The sequence below is a fragment of the Triticum aestivum genome, chromosome 2B (genome assembly GCF_018294505.1).
Source record: "Triticum aestivum cultivar Chinese Spring chromosome 2B, IWGSC CS RefSeq v2.1, whole genome shotgun sequence".
NCBI classification, from domain to species: Eukaryota; Viridiplantae; Streptophyta; class Magnoliopsida; order Poales; family Poaceae; genus Triticum; species Triticum aestivum.
The window spans coordinates 788,451,127-788,466,770 of NC_057798.1; the positions used below are offsets into that span (position 1 = coordinate 788,451,127).

The 15,644-nt window shown below is 46.5% G+C and overlaps 1 protein-coding gene across 1 annotated transcript; it reads left to right on the top strand.

The window, feature by feature from the left end:
- The first annotated feature begins 4,176 nt into the window (after positions 1 to 4,176).
- Positions 4,177 to 12,414, top strand: LOC123039676 (disease resistance protein PIK6-NP-like). Its single transcript, XM_044462732.1, has 5 exons — positions 4,177 to 5,042; positions 5,965 to 6,406; positions 8,883 to 9,200; positions 9,770 to 9,906; positions 10,305 to 12,414. The coding sequence occupies exons 1-5, from the start codon at positions 4,177 to 4,179 to the stop codon at positions 12,334 to 12,336; spliced, it is 3,795 nt and encodes a 1,264-aa protein (XP_044318667.1). The 3' UTR covers positions 12,337 to 12,414.
- Positions 12,415 to 15,644: the final 3,230 nt, after the last annotated feature.

A 15,644-nucleotide genomic window follows, 5' to 3' on the forward strand; every position in this document is an offset into this window, starting at 1 on the left:
CATGACCACGTTCATGAGACCGGTTCCACCGACAGACATGCAACTTGTTTTGCATAAAGGTGGCTGGTGGGTGTCTATTTCTCCAACTTTAGTTGAATCGAATTTGACTACAGCCGGTCCTTGTTGAAGGTTAAAACAGCAAACTTGATGAAACATCATTGTGGTTTTGATGCGTAGGTAAGAACGATTCTTACTAGAGGCCCGTAGCAGCCAGGTAAAACTTGCAACAACAAAGTAGAGGACATCTAACTTGTTTTTGCGGGACATGTTGTGATGTGATATGGTCAAGACATGATGTGATATACATTGTTGTATGAGATGATCATGTTTTGTAAAAGTTATCGGCAACTGGCAGGAGTCGTATGGTTGTCGCTTTATTGTATGAAATGCAATCGCCATGTAATTGCTTTACTTTATCACTATGCGTTAGCGATAGTTGTAGAAGCGATAGTTGGCGAGACGACAATGACGCTATGATGGAGATCAAGGTGTCAAGCCGGTGACGATGAAGATCATGATGGTGCTTTGGAGATGGAGATCAAAGGCACAAGATGATGATGGCCATATCATGTCACATATTTTGACTGCATGTGATGTTTATCTTTTATGCATCTTATTTTGCTTAGTACGGCGGTAGCATTATAAGATGATCCCTCACTAAAATTTCAAGGTATAAGTGTTCTCCCTAAGTATGCACCATTGCGGCAGTTCGTCGTGCCGAGACACCACGTGATGATCGGGTGTGATAAGCTCTATGTTCACATACAATGGGTGCAAGACAGTTTTGCACGTGTGAAATACTCGGGTTAAACTTGACGAGCCTAGCATGTACAGACATGGCCTCGAACGTGAATCATATAGTAGATATGATCAACATAGAGATGTTCACAATTGAAGAGTACTCCATCTCACGTGATGATCGGACATGGTTTAGTTGATATGGATCACGTGCTCATTTAGATGACTTGAGGGATGTCTATCTAAGTGGGAGTTCTTAAGTAATATGATTAATTGAACTTAATTTATCATGAACTTAGTCCTGATAGTTTTTGCAAATTATGTTGTAGATCAATAGCTCGCGTTGTAGCTCCCCTATTATGTTCCTAGAGGAAACTAAGTTGAAAGATGATAGTAACAATGATGCGGACTGGGTCCGTGATCTAAGGATTATCCTTATTGCTGCATAGAAGAATTATGTCATTGATGCACCGCTAGGTGACAGACCTGTTGCAGGAGCTGATGCATGTGTTATGAACGTTTGACAAGCTTGGTATGATGACTACTTGATAGTTTAGTGCACTATGCTTTATGGCTTAGAACCGGGACTTCAAAAATGTTTTGAACGCCATGGAGCATATGAGATGTTCCAAGATCTGAAAATAATATTTCAAACTCATGCCCTTGTTAAGAGGTATGAGACCTCTGACAAGTACTTGAGTGCGGAGTGAGAGATTGTATTTCATTTCATATGGAGATCATTTGATCTTATTTCGTGACCAAACTTTGCAAAGATGTAAAACATTTTCTCATAATCAATGACACGAAGTTTTAGATTTTTTTGATCTTAATATCATTACTATGCATTGTGATATTTGATGGATCTACATTCTGGCCACGCATCGAGCGGGCCACTCTGCTAGTTTTGGTCAAACAACGTTACAGAAATGTGACACCATCATACAATAAGTTGTTGCGTGGAAGGGAGAAGGCCATAGCACAACTTTTTGGTAGCTGGGAAGGATAATACAATCTTCTTACCCCCTTCCTCGAGGCTACTAGAGTTAAAAATCCAGGTACAAAGTATGTTCGTCTACCAAAACCCATTACATTAGAAGGGCATAGAGAATTTCGATGTGTTGCTTGGGCATTTGGACCTTCCATTGCAGCAGTTCCCCACCTTCGACCTGTAATAACTGTGGATGCATCATTTCTATCAGGAAGATACAAGGGCCGGTTGATAATGGCCTGCAGATATGATGCTAATAATAAGTTAATACCACTTGCATTTGCCATTGTTGAGAAAGAGGACGCTATGAACTGGGGCTGGTTCATGAGATGGTTGCGGGGGGAGGTAATTGGTGTTGGAAAGTTCATGTGTGTGATTTCAGATCGCCACAAAGCAATCAAATGGGTGTTTAAGCAGCCACGCCATGGGTGGAACGAAAGTGTTGGCGAGTGTGTGCATCGTTTTTGCTCTCAACATGTCGCAGAGAACCTATACAAAATTTTCAAGTGGACAATCAAGAAAAAGAAACCTCGTTGGTTTGAGAAGGGCATGTCATCTATTGAGCATACTTGTCCCAATGCAATAACATATCTTAGAAAGGTCGACAAGTATTTGCAAGAAGACAAAAAATGAGCAGGAAAAGAACATTATTTTCTGTACCAACGTTAAAACCGAAATTTCAGTTTCAGCACCGGTATCCGTTTAGTGCCCACCCTGATTAGATAATCAGAGAGAGACGAGGTTTTGTATTGGAAGGTCAGAGAAGAGCCATTAGCTGCAAGTATTTTGATAGGAGGCAGTGGAGAGTGGGTCCCACTATCTTGTCAAGTCAATGTATTTCGGCAGTCGCAATAAGCATTCCCATTCATCTAGTCTGGTCAAGAAAAAAAATCAGCACGAGCCAGGTCTGATTGGTATACAAAATCCAGTCTGAGTGTAGATAGCATGGCCATAGACTATGCCCGAACTGCTACCTCCAATCTTCCATAGCAAGTTTGGTATTGGGATGCGGATTGCATCCTGCAGAACTAATTTTAGAATTGCACTCTCCGTCTGTCCAGATTTAGACCGGGCAACGCATACTCCGGCCAAGTCTTCCGATGCTGTTAGCAGGTCGACCATGTGCAGTGTTTCGGCATGGCTGGTGGTGGTGCAAGTGTGTACTCCCTCCGTCCGGGTTTATTAGGCCTAAAGACAACTTCTTTTAAACCAAGACACATAGTAATTTGCTCACATTAATTCTTTCATTCCACTCCCAATGCACTCTCTCACATGCATGCAGCCAATGAAAAAGCACACATGAAGTGTATTAACTTTTCAGCCATGGCACCAATAACAATAGCTTTCAATACAACCAATGAAATGGTTGCATGCATGCACCTTTCCAACGGGGGCCTTATAAAAGGGGACATGCTTGTGATGCTGAGAGGCCTAATAAATCCGGACGGAGGGAGTATATATCAAATTTTTTTGTATAGGTCGATAGCGCTCACCACGTCTGCTGGTACATCAGCCCTCCCGCTTAGCGCTCCCAGTCTATCCACACACGGGGTGAGGGAACCTTTCTCCGACTTGCGTTTCGCAAGTTGCAACAACGCATCTCTATATTTATGGAAAACTCAACCCTCTCCGTAACTCGAGCCACCCACTCACCGTCTGTCCGATTCACCGCGGTCTAGGTCGCCGTCGCAGAATTAGTTTTGCTTTCCATGCTAAAGGACCTTAAAGCATCTACAACCACAAGTACTCCCTCCGTCTCAGTTTACAAGTTCTACGTGTATACCTAAGTTGCCAATTTTATCACCCTAATATAAACTATATAACACAAAAATTATACCTTTTGAAAATAGAACATCTGAAGTTTATATTGGTGTATTTTTTGTAATATATGACTTGTATTAGGTTGGTCAAATTGACAATCTAGGGATACGCGCACGTCCTGTAAACTGAGAGAGAGGGAGTATCAAATTCCGGTCCCCCAACGCCCGCGGAAGAGAGGGGGCCGAAACTTCTGCTCTGGCAGGGGTGGAAGAGTATATTTGAGAGAGGTGGGCTCAATTTTTCGGCCGCCGAGTAAACTTTATCCTTCTCCGGCGGTTTAAGACATCGGTTAGGTGCGGTTGAAGGAGGAAAATTGAGACTTATAGCCGTTACAGATGCTATAAAACTATTTTGAGAAGTCTACTCCTACGGCGAGTCTTTCGAAACACGACTATATTATATATAGGTCGATCATGTGCGTTTAGCAAGCCATAGACATTTTGATGGTGCAACTAGCTTCATAATATAATGCAGTGCCAGGCTGCCAGCCAACGATTCGTCTTTTCTTCCTTTGCTATGTTCTCAGTCATTCATAAAGCATCTGCAATTGCGAATCACATCACAAAACTCTGCATCCCCCGTCCAGCCATCCACATTTCCAAAGGGTCAGCAGAATCAAGAGAGGGAGAATGGAGGCGGCGACGCAGCTTGCGTCCATAGTCGGTGAGCTGGTGGGCAAGGAGTACCGGCAGCTCCGCGGCGTGGGTGGCAAGGTGGCTGAGCTCAGCGACGAGCTGGACACCATGAACGCCATCCTCCGCATGCTGTCTGATGCTGAGGAAGGTACCGTGGACCACTTCATCCGGGTGTGGATGAAGCAGGTGCGCGAGCTGGCCTACGATGCGGAGGACTGCGTGCACCTCTACATCCTCCGCATTCGGTGCCGGCCGAAAGACCGGTTTCTCGTCTGGTCCAAGCGCATGCTTTCGACGCTCTTCCCTCGCCGTAGACTAGCTCGTGAGATTGAGGCGCTCCGCGCTCGTGCTGTGGTGATCAGCGAACGGCAGGCGCGTTATGGCGTCAGCCGTGAGGCATTACTACGTGGCTCTACTTCTTCTTTACCTGCTCCAGCACCGGTTCCCGGCCATGCGCTCGGCCGGTTGGCAGCGAACGGCCATGACCAACTCGTCGGCATCACGGACAAGGCTAACAAACTAGCAGAGAAGGTGGAGGAGGTGAGTGAGAATGAGCATGACAAGAAGCTCAAGGTGTTCTCCATCGTGGGGTTCGGGGGGCTCGGGAAGACTACACTGGCGATGGAGGTGTGCCGGAAGCTGGAGGGATCGTTCCAACGCCAAGCGCTAGTTTCTGTGTCCCAGGCATTCCACGGCAATAAGGATCTCGAGGGATTGCTGAAGCGCATGCTTCAGCAGATCGTGGAGCTGAAACCAGATAACGCAAAAGGCATCAAGGAAGAGGACCCGCTAGATGGGATCAACGAGATGGGTGTAGACCTGCTCACCATCAAGCTCAACGAGCTTCTCAGGAACATAAGGTACACACACATACATAAACTATCTATCTGTTTCTTTTCTTTTTACATCCCCTATTCCTAAATGTAAGATGTATTTAGAGTTAAATTTGATCTTTGTCTTTTTTTTACATCCTCGGTTCCTAAATATGAGACGTTTTGCAGTTTAAAGTGGTAAATTACGACTTTGTCTAGTAAGATTAATCTCTCCAAAGATTTTCACGCTAATCAATGAAAGAAAAAAGACACTATGGGATCTTTTTCTTTTTTTGCGGCTAGAAGACACTATGGGATCTTGGTATCAATATGTATTAGACTTATCTCGAACAAATGTTCATTCCAATAGATCGATGCATCTTAATTTTATCCCATGTACAAATGTGTTAGACTTATCTCGAACTAATTAATTTCACGTACAAGATAGTACGTCAAGTTAGATTTGATCAATAAAAGATCACAAAGTCACTCCCTCACGGATGAGACCGTGGGCAAGTCAAATCTGATAAGCAATGTTCTGAACCACTATCCTCACAAGTGACTTTCCACGGTCAAGTCAAATCTGATAAGCAATGTTCTGAACCACTATCCTCACAAGTGACTTTCCACATGTCAAATCTAAGGGTGGCAATTCCATTTATGGATCCGGCCATTGGGCATCATAGGTACTTATTGTGAAACAACCATAACTCGGACGAAATCATTTAACAAAAAAAAAAACCAGCCATAGGAGAAACATCGTACTCCTTCCGTTTCATAATATAAAAATATTTTTGACATTATTCTGGGACAGAGGAAGTAGATACCTATCGGAGATAGGTCCAAATGAAAGACCGCCTTTGATAGTTCCAAAGGGAGGTGTTTGGTTCGCAGTTTTCATTCCGGTATTTGATTACACATTTACACTACAACCTCTTACCGTGTTTGGTTTTTTTTAATCTGTAAACAGATCCCACGTAAACAAATCCCAGCACAGTTTTAGCCCGATACCGCCCACTCCCCCACGTAAACGAATTACTACAGCTGTAGTTCATTTCATTACAGCGAGTAAGCCTGAGTCAACCCCCGTCCCCGCTACAGAAAATTTCTTGCCGCACACCGCTCCTCCGCGAGTTGCGGCACTAGTGGCGGAGGCAGATCTCTTCCTCCATTCCTCACCCACCCTCCTCTACCGAGTTGCCGCCGGCCTGGTTGCCAAGGTCCAGACCTTCCTCACTTCAGCATGCAGCGGCGGCGACACGGCAGGAGCAGCAGCCGGCGGTAGCCGTACTTCTACCTATCTGGACCCCAGCCGTGCTTTCCTCTGCGCCATGGCGGATGGGTTCCTATTTTCTTCCCTGCGCTATGACCGGCGGGTTCCTGTTTTCTTCCCTGGTTTTCCTCTTCTTACCGTTATCTGATAGCCAAACAAATTTCGTCTTTTGCCCATACTGTGCCGATAAGTGTCACACGTGTGGGCGTTAGGAAGACTGCCCACACATTTTATGTGGTGTAAAAAAGAAACAGCCCACACACCTACGTGTGGGCAAAACAAGTAATGTCCACACATCTCTTTTTTTCTCTCCTGATCTCCCTCACACACGTGCATGTGGGCAAAGTAGATAACGCCCACACGCCCCGTATGTCAGGCTTCGTACCTCGTGGTCCCGCACGCCACGCGTGACAGTCACCCCGCGTCCGCAGTTGCCATGGTCCAGACCCTTGTCCATGTTCGTTTAACTGCAATTGTCATGTCGCTGAACTACGGTTGCCATGTCGAACAACTGCAGTTGCCATGGTTGCTCAACTGCAGTTGCCATGTATGGTCTGGTCTACTGTAGTTGCCATGATTTCAAAATTTTAGGAGTTGCCACATACTACACTAGGCAGTTGGGAGAGTTGCCATGTGCTCTCAAGCATGCTAGGACAGTTGCCATGTAAAAATGAAGAGTTGTCATCTGCTTACGTGCATGTTAGGGCAGTTGCCATGTACCATGCAAAAACACATGGCAACTCGGTAAAGGGAGAGTTGCCATCTGGTTACGTGCACACTAGGCAGTTGTCGTGTACCCTGCAAAACACATGGCCCCCTGCAAAACACATGGCAACTCAGGTAAAAAGAGAGTTGCCACCTGCTTATAAAGCACACTAGGGCAGTTGCCATGTGCGCTGCAAAACATATGGCAACTAGCAGCTTGGGTGTGGGAGAGGAGACGGGCGTGTGGGCGAGATGGCAAATGCCCACACACTAGCCCTTGTGCGTGCGTGGAAAGTGGCGTGTGGGCGAACTGCTGAACGCCCACACACCAGCCCCTCCCGTGTGATGAAACGGCCGTGTGGGCGACCGGATGAACGCCCATACACCGGGTCAGTCCTACGTGGCACTAGAAACATGCCAAGATTCGTGCGCTCACGAACGGACGCGGATCTATGCGTGTGGGCGAGATGCAAACGCCCACACGTGTGGGCATTAACATTTCCATTACATTAACGGTGTAAACCCATTGCGTTTACGTTGCCCTTGCAAATCTGGAACCAAACACCTCATGCAAGACTAGCGAGTGAGGCGTTTTAACTCCCAGGCTCAGATGAAGCCGCTTGTGATTGTTTTTGAAACATGTGTTTCCCCTTTCCGGCGACCCATCTTAGAACGGTATGTTTTCTAGTTTCCAGCACATAGGCCGAAGGTAAGTCGCCTACAATAGTCGGCCAATCATGGCGCGCTCATATTACCAGCCACAACAGCTTCAAAAGGGCACGACGCGAAGCTTCGTTTTCTTATCGAAGTCATGTGGCATGTCTAAATTAAGAGTCTCAAGGCACTGATAGAGGTGGGGAAAGTCATGGCGGCTATGATTGAAGGTCTTGAATCGTTGGCAAAAAAGGTGTACTAGATGCGATGATAACTATGTGCTAGGCGTTTGGTGACTTGCAACAGCGGCTTCGCCAAGCGGGGGCGGCAGCATTGGAGGACTGCACTTTTTGTGGTGCTTCTCGAGTACCGGGTCTCGATTCTCAGGATGAAAACCTAAGGTCTGGCATTTATTGGTTTTACCTGACAATGACCTTGTTGAAGGCATTGTTTTTTGATAAACTTGGACTTTCTCCAGGGTGAAAACTCAATATCTTCAATCGGGCAACATCAACGCTTTTGCATTGTGTCCTTCTTGGAGGCGTTAATTTTGGAAAACCTCTTTTATAAGCCGGGTGTTGTCTTTAGTGATGGTCAGTCTGTTGTTATTGCTAGTGATTGATCACCGTGGCAAATCGTCCACGTATGTCTGGACCGTAATGTGTCATCCAACACGGATCTGTGTCGGTCCAAACGCACTTTTTCTTGCAAACTGGAGACAAAGTAGGGAGCTTTGCGGGCGTCCTGACCGCAGCCATGCCCGCGCCTCACGCCCTGGCCCACCCAAACCCTCTTCCTTGCCCGCGTGCTTCCCGCCCGAAACGGTCAACGCCGCTTCAAAGCGTCAATGTCTCATTCATGCCCGACCAGGGCGGACACGACCTATCACTGGCGTTGGCATTGGACTGGCATGCCGGACGAGGGAGCGCTACCCGCGCTACTTCCCGATGCACGAAGCTGCTCTGCGTTCAAACGACACCACGATCGCTCGTCCATCCGTCTGCTGCCCACATTAATGGCATGCAGTTGCCGAGGAACCTACTCCGGCACCACCCATCCGTCCGTCTACCATGGCTCATTGCCATTCGCCCGCTATATAAACTTCAGCCCCGGCCATAGCCGCAGTCATCCTCCTTCGGTCCCTTTCTCCTCTCCGCACCACTCCCACCATGGCCTCCTCGCGCTCCAAAGGTCTCTAGGACGGACAGTCGCCGGAGCAGAAGAACAAAATGCCCTCCATTGCTACCGGCTGGCAGGCCGACGACGTCACCATGGAGGACGCGGCGAAGGACGAGCCAGCGCCACCTTCCTCGTTGGCGCCACACTCGCCGGTGCATTGCAGCGTGACCATCGGCAAGGCATGGGCCCATTACATGGACACGGTGCGGGAGGAGCAGTTTTGGGAGCTCGCCACATGCAGGGTGATTGCGCCGGACGCGGATGTGGCGGAGCAGGCGAAAATGCTCGAATCCTACCACTCCAGCCGCGAGATCCACCTCACCCGCTGGCATTACTGCCAGCATCAGCCAGAACTTGAGGACGCCTACAAGGAGTTCGATGAGGCGACAGATGAGGTGTGGGGGCAAGAGCGACGACGAGGAGGACAATGCCGACTCTGCCAAGGCTGCGCCCCGCCGCCATGAACACGAAGCTAGCACGTCTATGGCGCGGCCAGCAGCAAGGAAGAGTAGTGCATGGTAGGCCGCTGTCACTCGGGTCCCAAGAAGGCCAGTGCTCCTACCCTCCCGTTGAAGCCAAGCTTGGTGGGCTGAACATAGACGGCCGATTAGCCGCTTGGCGGTGATGTGGAGCGGACATCTTCACTTCCCGGTGCTCCGGAGGCGGAGGTTATATGGAGGCGGAGCTGGAGAGCGCCGAGGCGGAACTGGAGAAGGCGAAGGCAATAGTCGAAGCTTCATTTCTCGGGTCTCATGGCCGGACATAGGGATGGGTGCCGGCGATAATTTAGATTAGGTTTAGAGTAGGTTTTAGTCCAATTTGTATGAAAATGTAACAAATATTGTCCGGTTTATATGAAAAATGTTCGAAATATAATAAATTCCGTGCAGTTTATATGAAATCCGTCGTGTTTGCACGAATTTAATCTGGTTAGTTTAAATAGTTGTTGAAATGTATGCTACAGCGTTGGATGACGGTGTCCGACTTCAGTGTCCGCGGACGGACGGTGGAGCAAATTGACGGTCAGCCTTGGACATGCCAGCAGCATGGCATTATTCTTACGCCTTCCTGCCTTAAGTGTGCTGATCTGATGTCTGGCAGGCAATCAATACATACAATTTGACACACTGATACTTATAACCATTTTTTTATTATTATTACCGATAGATTTTAAAACAGCACTAAGAATCTTCAGACGGTCGGTCTGGTGAGCCCTTGCTCGAATAGTTGGATATTCATACATTTTTAATTACTAAGGTGAAAACAAAATAATCTACCATTAAGTGTTGATAATATTTCATAATGGTTACAATACTATCCACTTATAAAAAATTCTACATCAATTATCTTATGCCATGAAAATGAAGTCAGTGATATCACATATTTATATTCCCCTTATGTGGTCGTGATTTTGTAGTTAATGTCAACTTATAATAAAGGCAGCATTAATTTGATTTTCGTGCATTCTAAATAACAATATAATTTCATGATAAAACCAGATACCTCATTGTGGTGGATGATGTATGGACAGTAGCAGCATGGGACACAATCGGATCCAAGTTGCCCGACTACAACAATGGCAGCAGGATCATTGTGACCACTCGGATAGAGATTGTGGCAAATGCATGCAGCGGTTCTAGTGTTGATGGAGATTGTATTTATAGGATCAAGCCCCTTGATACTGGCGACTCCAAGACATTGTTCCTCAGCAGAGTACTTCGTTCCAGGAGTGACACTTTGCCCAATAATCTGAAAGCTGAAATGAACAAAATTTTGGAAAAATGTGGTGGTCTGCCAATGGCCATTATTAGCATTGCCAGCATCTTGGGGAGCTATACATCGTCCGAGAGCAAAGATACATGGGAAAGAGTTCGCAAGTCAATCGGCTCTCAAATGGAGAGCCACCCTACCCTTGAGGGGATGAAGCAGATTGTTACTCTCAGCTATAACCACCTGCACTATTATCTCAAGGGTTGCATGATGTACGTCAGTATTTTCCCGGAGGATTATGTCATCGTCAAGAATCGGCTCTTGAGGAGATGGGTTGCAGAAGGATTGGTAGCTGAGATCCGGGGTTTGACCTTAATGGAGGTTGCAGAAGCCTACTACAACGAATTGGTGAGTAGGAGCATGATTGATCGGGCTGGTGATATAGTCAACCATTATGATGGAAGGTTGGAGACGTGCCGTGTACACGACATGGTACTTGAGGTCATGGTGTCCAAATCCCTGGAGGCTAACTTTGTTAGCCTAGTAGGTGGCTCTTACGAAGGGATGTCATATGGTAGCATTCGCCGCTTGTCCATCCATGCTGGAGAAGAGGTAGTATCCATGGAATCCACATCCAACAAAATTACATCATCGCATGCTATGAAGAATGGCATTGAGGGGATGAAGATGGAGCATGTCCGATCACTGAGCATGTTTGACCTCAGAGATCACATGAAGGTGCTTGATCGTCTCGGTGAGTTCAGCCTGCTAAGGGTACTTGACCTGGAAGACTGCATGGGCATAGAAAACAAGCATTTGAGGCATGTGTGCCGGATGTACCTGCTAAGGTTCTTGAGCATGAAAGGTACAAGTATCGATGAGATGCCTCCTGAAGTTGGTGACCTGGAGAATTTGGAGACGCTTGACGTACGTGAGACAAACCTTGAAGATCTACCAGAAACTGTGTCAAAGCTAGAGAAACTTGAACACCTGCAAATAAATAACAAGGCTGACAAGTACTTAGGGTGTTGGATTGCACGCAGGGGCTTGGGTAGGATGAAGGCACTGCGGATGGTGAATACAGTAGTTTTTGGATCTGATGCTAAAGCTGCCAAAGAGCTCGGTGAACTACAGCAAATGAGAGAGTTACGTATAACCATGGACACCCGGGATCCCGATGATCCTCATCATGAGGATGTTAGGGAAAAGCTAGCCAAGTCCCTGAGCAAGATGTATTCCCTCCGGTGGCTCAGCATTGGCAGTAAAGGATATAAGGACAGTGATGCGTTGAACTTTCTAGATGGCATCAACCCGCCGCCGCCACTCCTCGAGTATCTTAGGATCGGCGCCAGCATTGACGAATTGCCCACCTGGGTCAGCTCACTGAATAATCTTGTTGAGATTGTCATTGCTTGGACATACTTGTTTGGTGCCCAACTGTTCGGCCCAGTATGTGAGCTGCCAAATCTGAAGCGCATGCACTTGGAGAGGTACTCCTGCAGGGATGCAGAGCTGATTGCGGAAACTGCCTACGCCTTTCCTGCTCTCAAGGACCTGTACGTGAACTTTTTATATGAAGATATAGAAGTTCTTCTATTTCAGGAAGCATCAATGGCAAAGCTCGAGACACTCTCGGTGAGATTCCCCACCGATGTTTTTAAGGAAGTCGCTGGCATGGAGCATTTGAGAAGCCTTAAAGAAGTGCAGCTCATTGGTAGGAAAGGCAACTCTTCACTGGGCTATGCACTGGATCAACTAAAGAAACTGAATGAGAAGCGCCAAGAATCCAATATGATCAAGGTTGCAGTGAAATACGAGTGATCGCACCACCCTGCTACCTGCTTGCATATCGGTGGTCCGTTCTCTTCACTTTTGTTCATTATTTTCTCGCAAGTGTTATTTCTGCAGGTTTTTCTTCAAATTTGTTTACTACTTTCCTGTAAGTTGTCGTTACCAACTGGTTGTTATCCCTGCCGTCGTTGTGGTGTTTGCTTCTTTTCCTGTAAAGCTACCTGGGGGTCCTCGGCAGCTTAGCACTTGTACTTGTAAAACAATAATTGTTATTGCGTAATAAAGCAGGAGATTGCTGCAGCCTGCAGTTTAGAAAGTTTTCACCTCGTCGGCATATCGGGCGCAGTTCCAGGCCAACCAAAGCTCCGCCTTCCCACAGATCATATGGAAAACGTGGGCGCCAGGGAAGTTGAAAGTTTTCACCCGGCTCTTGATGATGAACAGGCGGTGCAGCGATCGGTTGCAGCGACGAGGATGGCCAAACTCCTACTTCTGCCAATTCTGTCTCAGAAACCTCGAGACTGCTGACCACATCTTCTGGTCATGCCCGTTCACAAAGAGGATCTGGAGCAGCTTATCGATATGGGAGGGCTGTGAGGCTCTGAGGCCGCAACTTGGAGACGGCAATGCTGCTGGCTCTGATCGGTTCATAGAGATTGTGGAGAAAACACGGCCGGTGCTCAGGAAGGGCATCAAATTAGTGGCGATGCTGGCCCTGTGGGAAATCTGGAAGCACCGCAACAGTTGCACCTTCAGAGGAAAGGAAGCCTCCATGAGCGAGGTACTGCAGGCGATCAAAAGGGGCATCGAACTTTGGCGCCAAGCCGGGGCATCCTGCCTCATGCACCCGTTGACTCTGCCCCCAGAGGGGATAGGCTGATAGATGTCCCTCCCCCCACCCTCCCCCGTAGTGTAACACTGGCCCCCTCTCTTTCCTTTTATCCTTCTGATCTGATGATCAGCTCCATGTAATTCTGTTTTCACCATCTGCTCCCTGCTATGATCAACATGAAAAGCCAGCGTCATGCTGGATCTTTCAAAAAAAACTTACCTTTCCAACAAATGTACATTTCCTAAATTCATCTCCCCGTCGATTAAACCCTTCAGGATTCATCTGTTTATTCACAGGCAGTTAGTTAGTTCAGTTCTTGTTATTGTTCTTTTTTCTTTTTCGAGGAATTTGCATTGAAGTGCCATATATTAAGAAGAAGAGTTGGTTGTTAGTACATGGTACTGCAACTGTCGGGTGGTCACCACATGATCAATCCCAGACAGCAGAACACAAATATTACAAACGTGGGTAGAAGTAAATTCTGAGATCTAGTGCATGGATGCTGTGGGTAGAAGTAAATTCTTCATGATTAGCAGAAGAACACCGTAGGCGTGCTCGAAAACCGGTATTGCAATGACACTTGTTAATTAGCTCCTCCTGTGCACCACTCATTTGGTCAGTATATGGACGAGAACACAAGTTGCCTATACATATATGATTTACCTAGGGTCGCGCTATTCGTCACCCAGGGTGAGGAATTCCAGCCCACCTCCACGCCCAGAACACCTGCGATAAGATTACTATATGAGGAAGGAAACCATTCCTCCACCGTATAAAACGAAGCGAGGTAATCTTACAGCATGCATGCTGTGAGAAACTATTATTGTGTCGCTGTAAGAAACAAAGATTATGAAGTAAATTTACCTCGCGCATGCTAAAAGTTATGGCGCTTCCTAAGCACCTGTACCAGAACCACTACCGTAAGAAACAATAGGCTCACAAAGTAAATTTACCTCACGCATCAAACTACCTCTATGTGCACTAGCTGCATCACATGACACTCAGTTTCTTTGAAAAGATCTTTTCTGCTTCGAGAGAAACAACAAGATAGTGATGCATACAATTTTTCTCTCCTTTTCGCTCTACATTTTTATCAAGATAAATCCATGAGGCACCATGGATTTGATGTAGTGGAAATTAGTTGGAATTATTTTGGAAGTACCATTTCTGGAAATGATTCCTTGATTATAGATAATACTTTTATTTGAAGGGTGACTTTCCGACGGTAAGAATGTCCCCAAAACTTACATTCCTAAGAAAGACTAATTGTTATCATATAAACACACCATCACATTTTAATCTGGGGAGTAGTGTTATCTTGAAGGGCATGGGGATGAACTTTATTTAAACAGGGAAAACTCTAGGTATCAGCTCTAGGCAAACAGAGCTAGAATTTACAGGGTCACCTCTCAAGGAAACAGAACTGGAATCTATACATGAACTAAGATAACACGCTGATTACACAGCCCACCAGGGAGAACTCTATACACTCCCAACAGGGAGAAAACAGGAGGAACATGATTCAGAAAGAAGACAAGCAGCCTGCACCTCTCCAAGATTGAAACTCATCAATGATACCCTCAAACACCGTGTCAGCATAATTCTGCAATGTCAAAGATCCTGATATTTCATTCTTTCCAAAAAAAAAAATTATTAACATCAGCCTACAGTTATCAGGAAACTTATATAGTGAACTACCTACAGTGTAAATAAAACTATTAGTAGAAAGCAAGGGTACAACTATTCTGCCATCTATACACACTCCAAAGTACACGCGAATGCAGCTACTTTTATTTCTTTTTCTAAGTAGGCGATTAGGTGCGCAGAAGGATGCATCGCACAACATTTATCAAAAATATGTTTCTTTTCAGAGCCCTTGCAGAAACCCAAATTATGAATGCTTTGAACGAAAATAATAGCAGGTGCTTCCACAGAATAGCAAAATAGTGCCCCACACTGAAATAGGGTATAAACTATTTGTTCGCTAGCATGTACCACTTGCTATACTAGTTTAGATGGTACAAAATGAGCAGATAGTTCGCGTCTTTCTAAATAATTTTATTTCCAGACCAACACTTCAATTTGTTCCAGACGAACAGTTTTGATCTAAAAACACAAAGCATGCTAGGAGCACACTATATAGGGTGTGATGTATCCAGGGAAGGTGGCAACAACTGGAAATAAATTGGACCATGTGGTAAGATAGAAGCCACTACTAGGAAAATGCTTATGGGTAGCAGTAGCGCCGGCCAGCACAAGCGCTACAAGTGCACGTTAGCGGTAGCGCTGGATTTCACAGCCAGTGGTACTGCTAATGGGCCACGTTCTCGGGCCCCGTTGCAACTTTAGCTATAGCGCTGGACTGCCTACCCCGCGCTGCTGCTAAGCCCACCTCTCTGCTTCCTCCCGCCGGCCCGCGCGCCACCCTTCCCCTCACTCACACTCACACGCTCACACCAGATCGAATCCCTCAGTCGTCCCCTGATCCGGCCGCCGCCCCCGCGTC

Coding starts and splice junctions, on each gene's coding strand:
- LOC123039676 (XM_044462732.1), top strand. CDS start 4,177: ATGGAGGCGGCGACGCAGCTTGCGTCCATAGTCGGTGAGCTGGTGGGC. Junction 6,407..8,882: donor CTGGTTTTCCTCTTCTTACC/GTTATCTGATAG, acceptor ACCGGCTGGCAG/GCCGACGACGTCACCATGGA. Junction 9,907..10,304: donor GCTGATCTGATGTCTGGCAG/GCAATCAATACA, acceptor TGATAAAACCAG/ATACCTCATTGTGGTGGATG.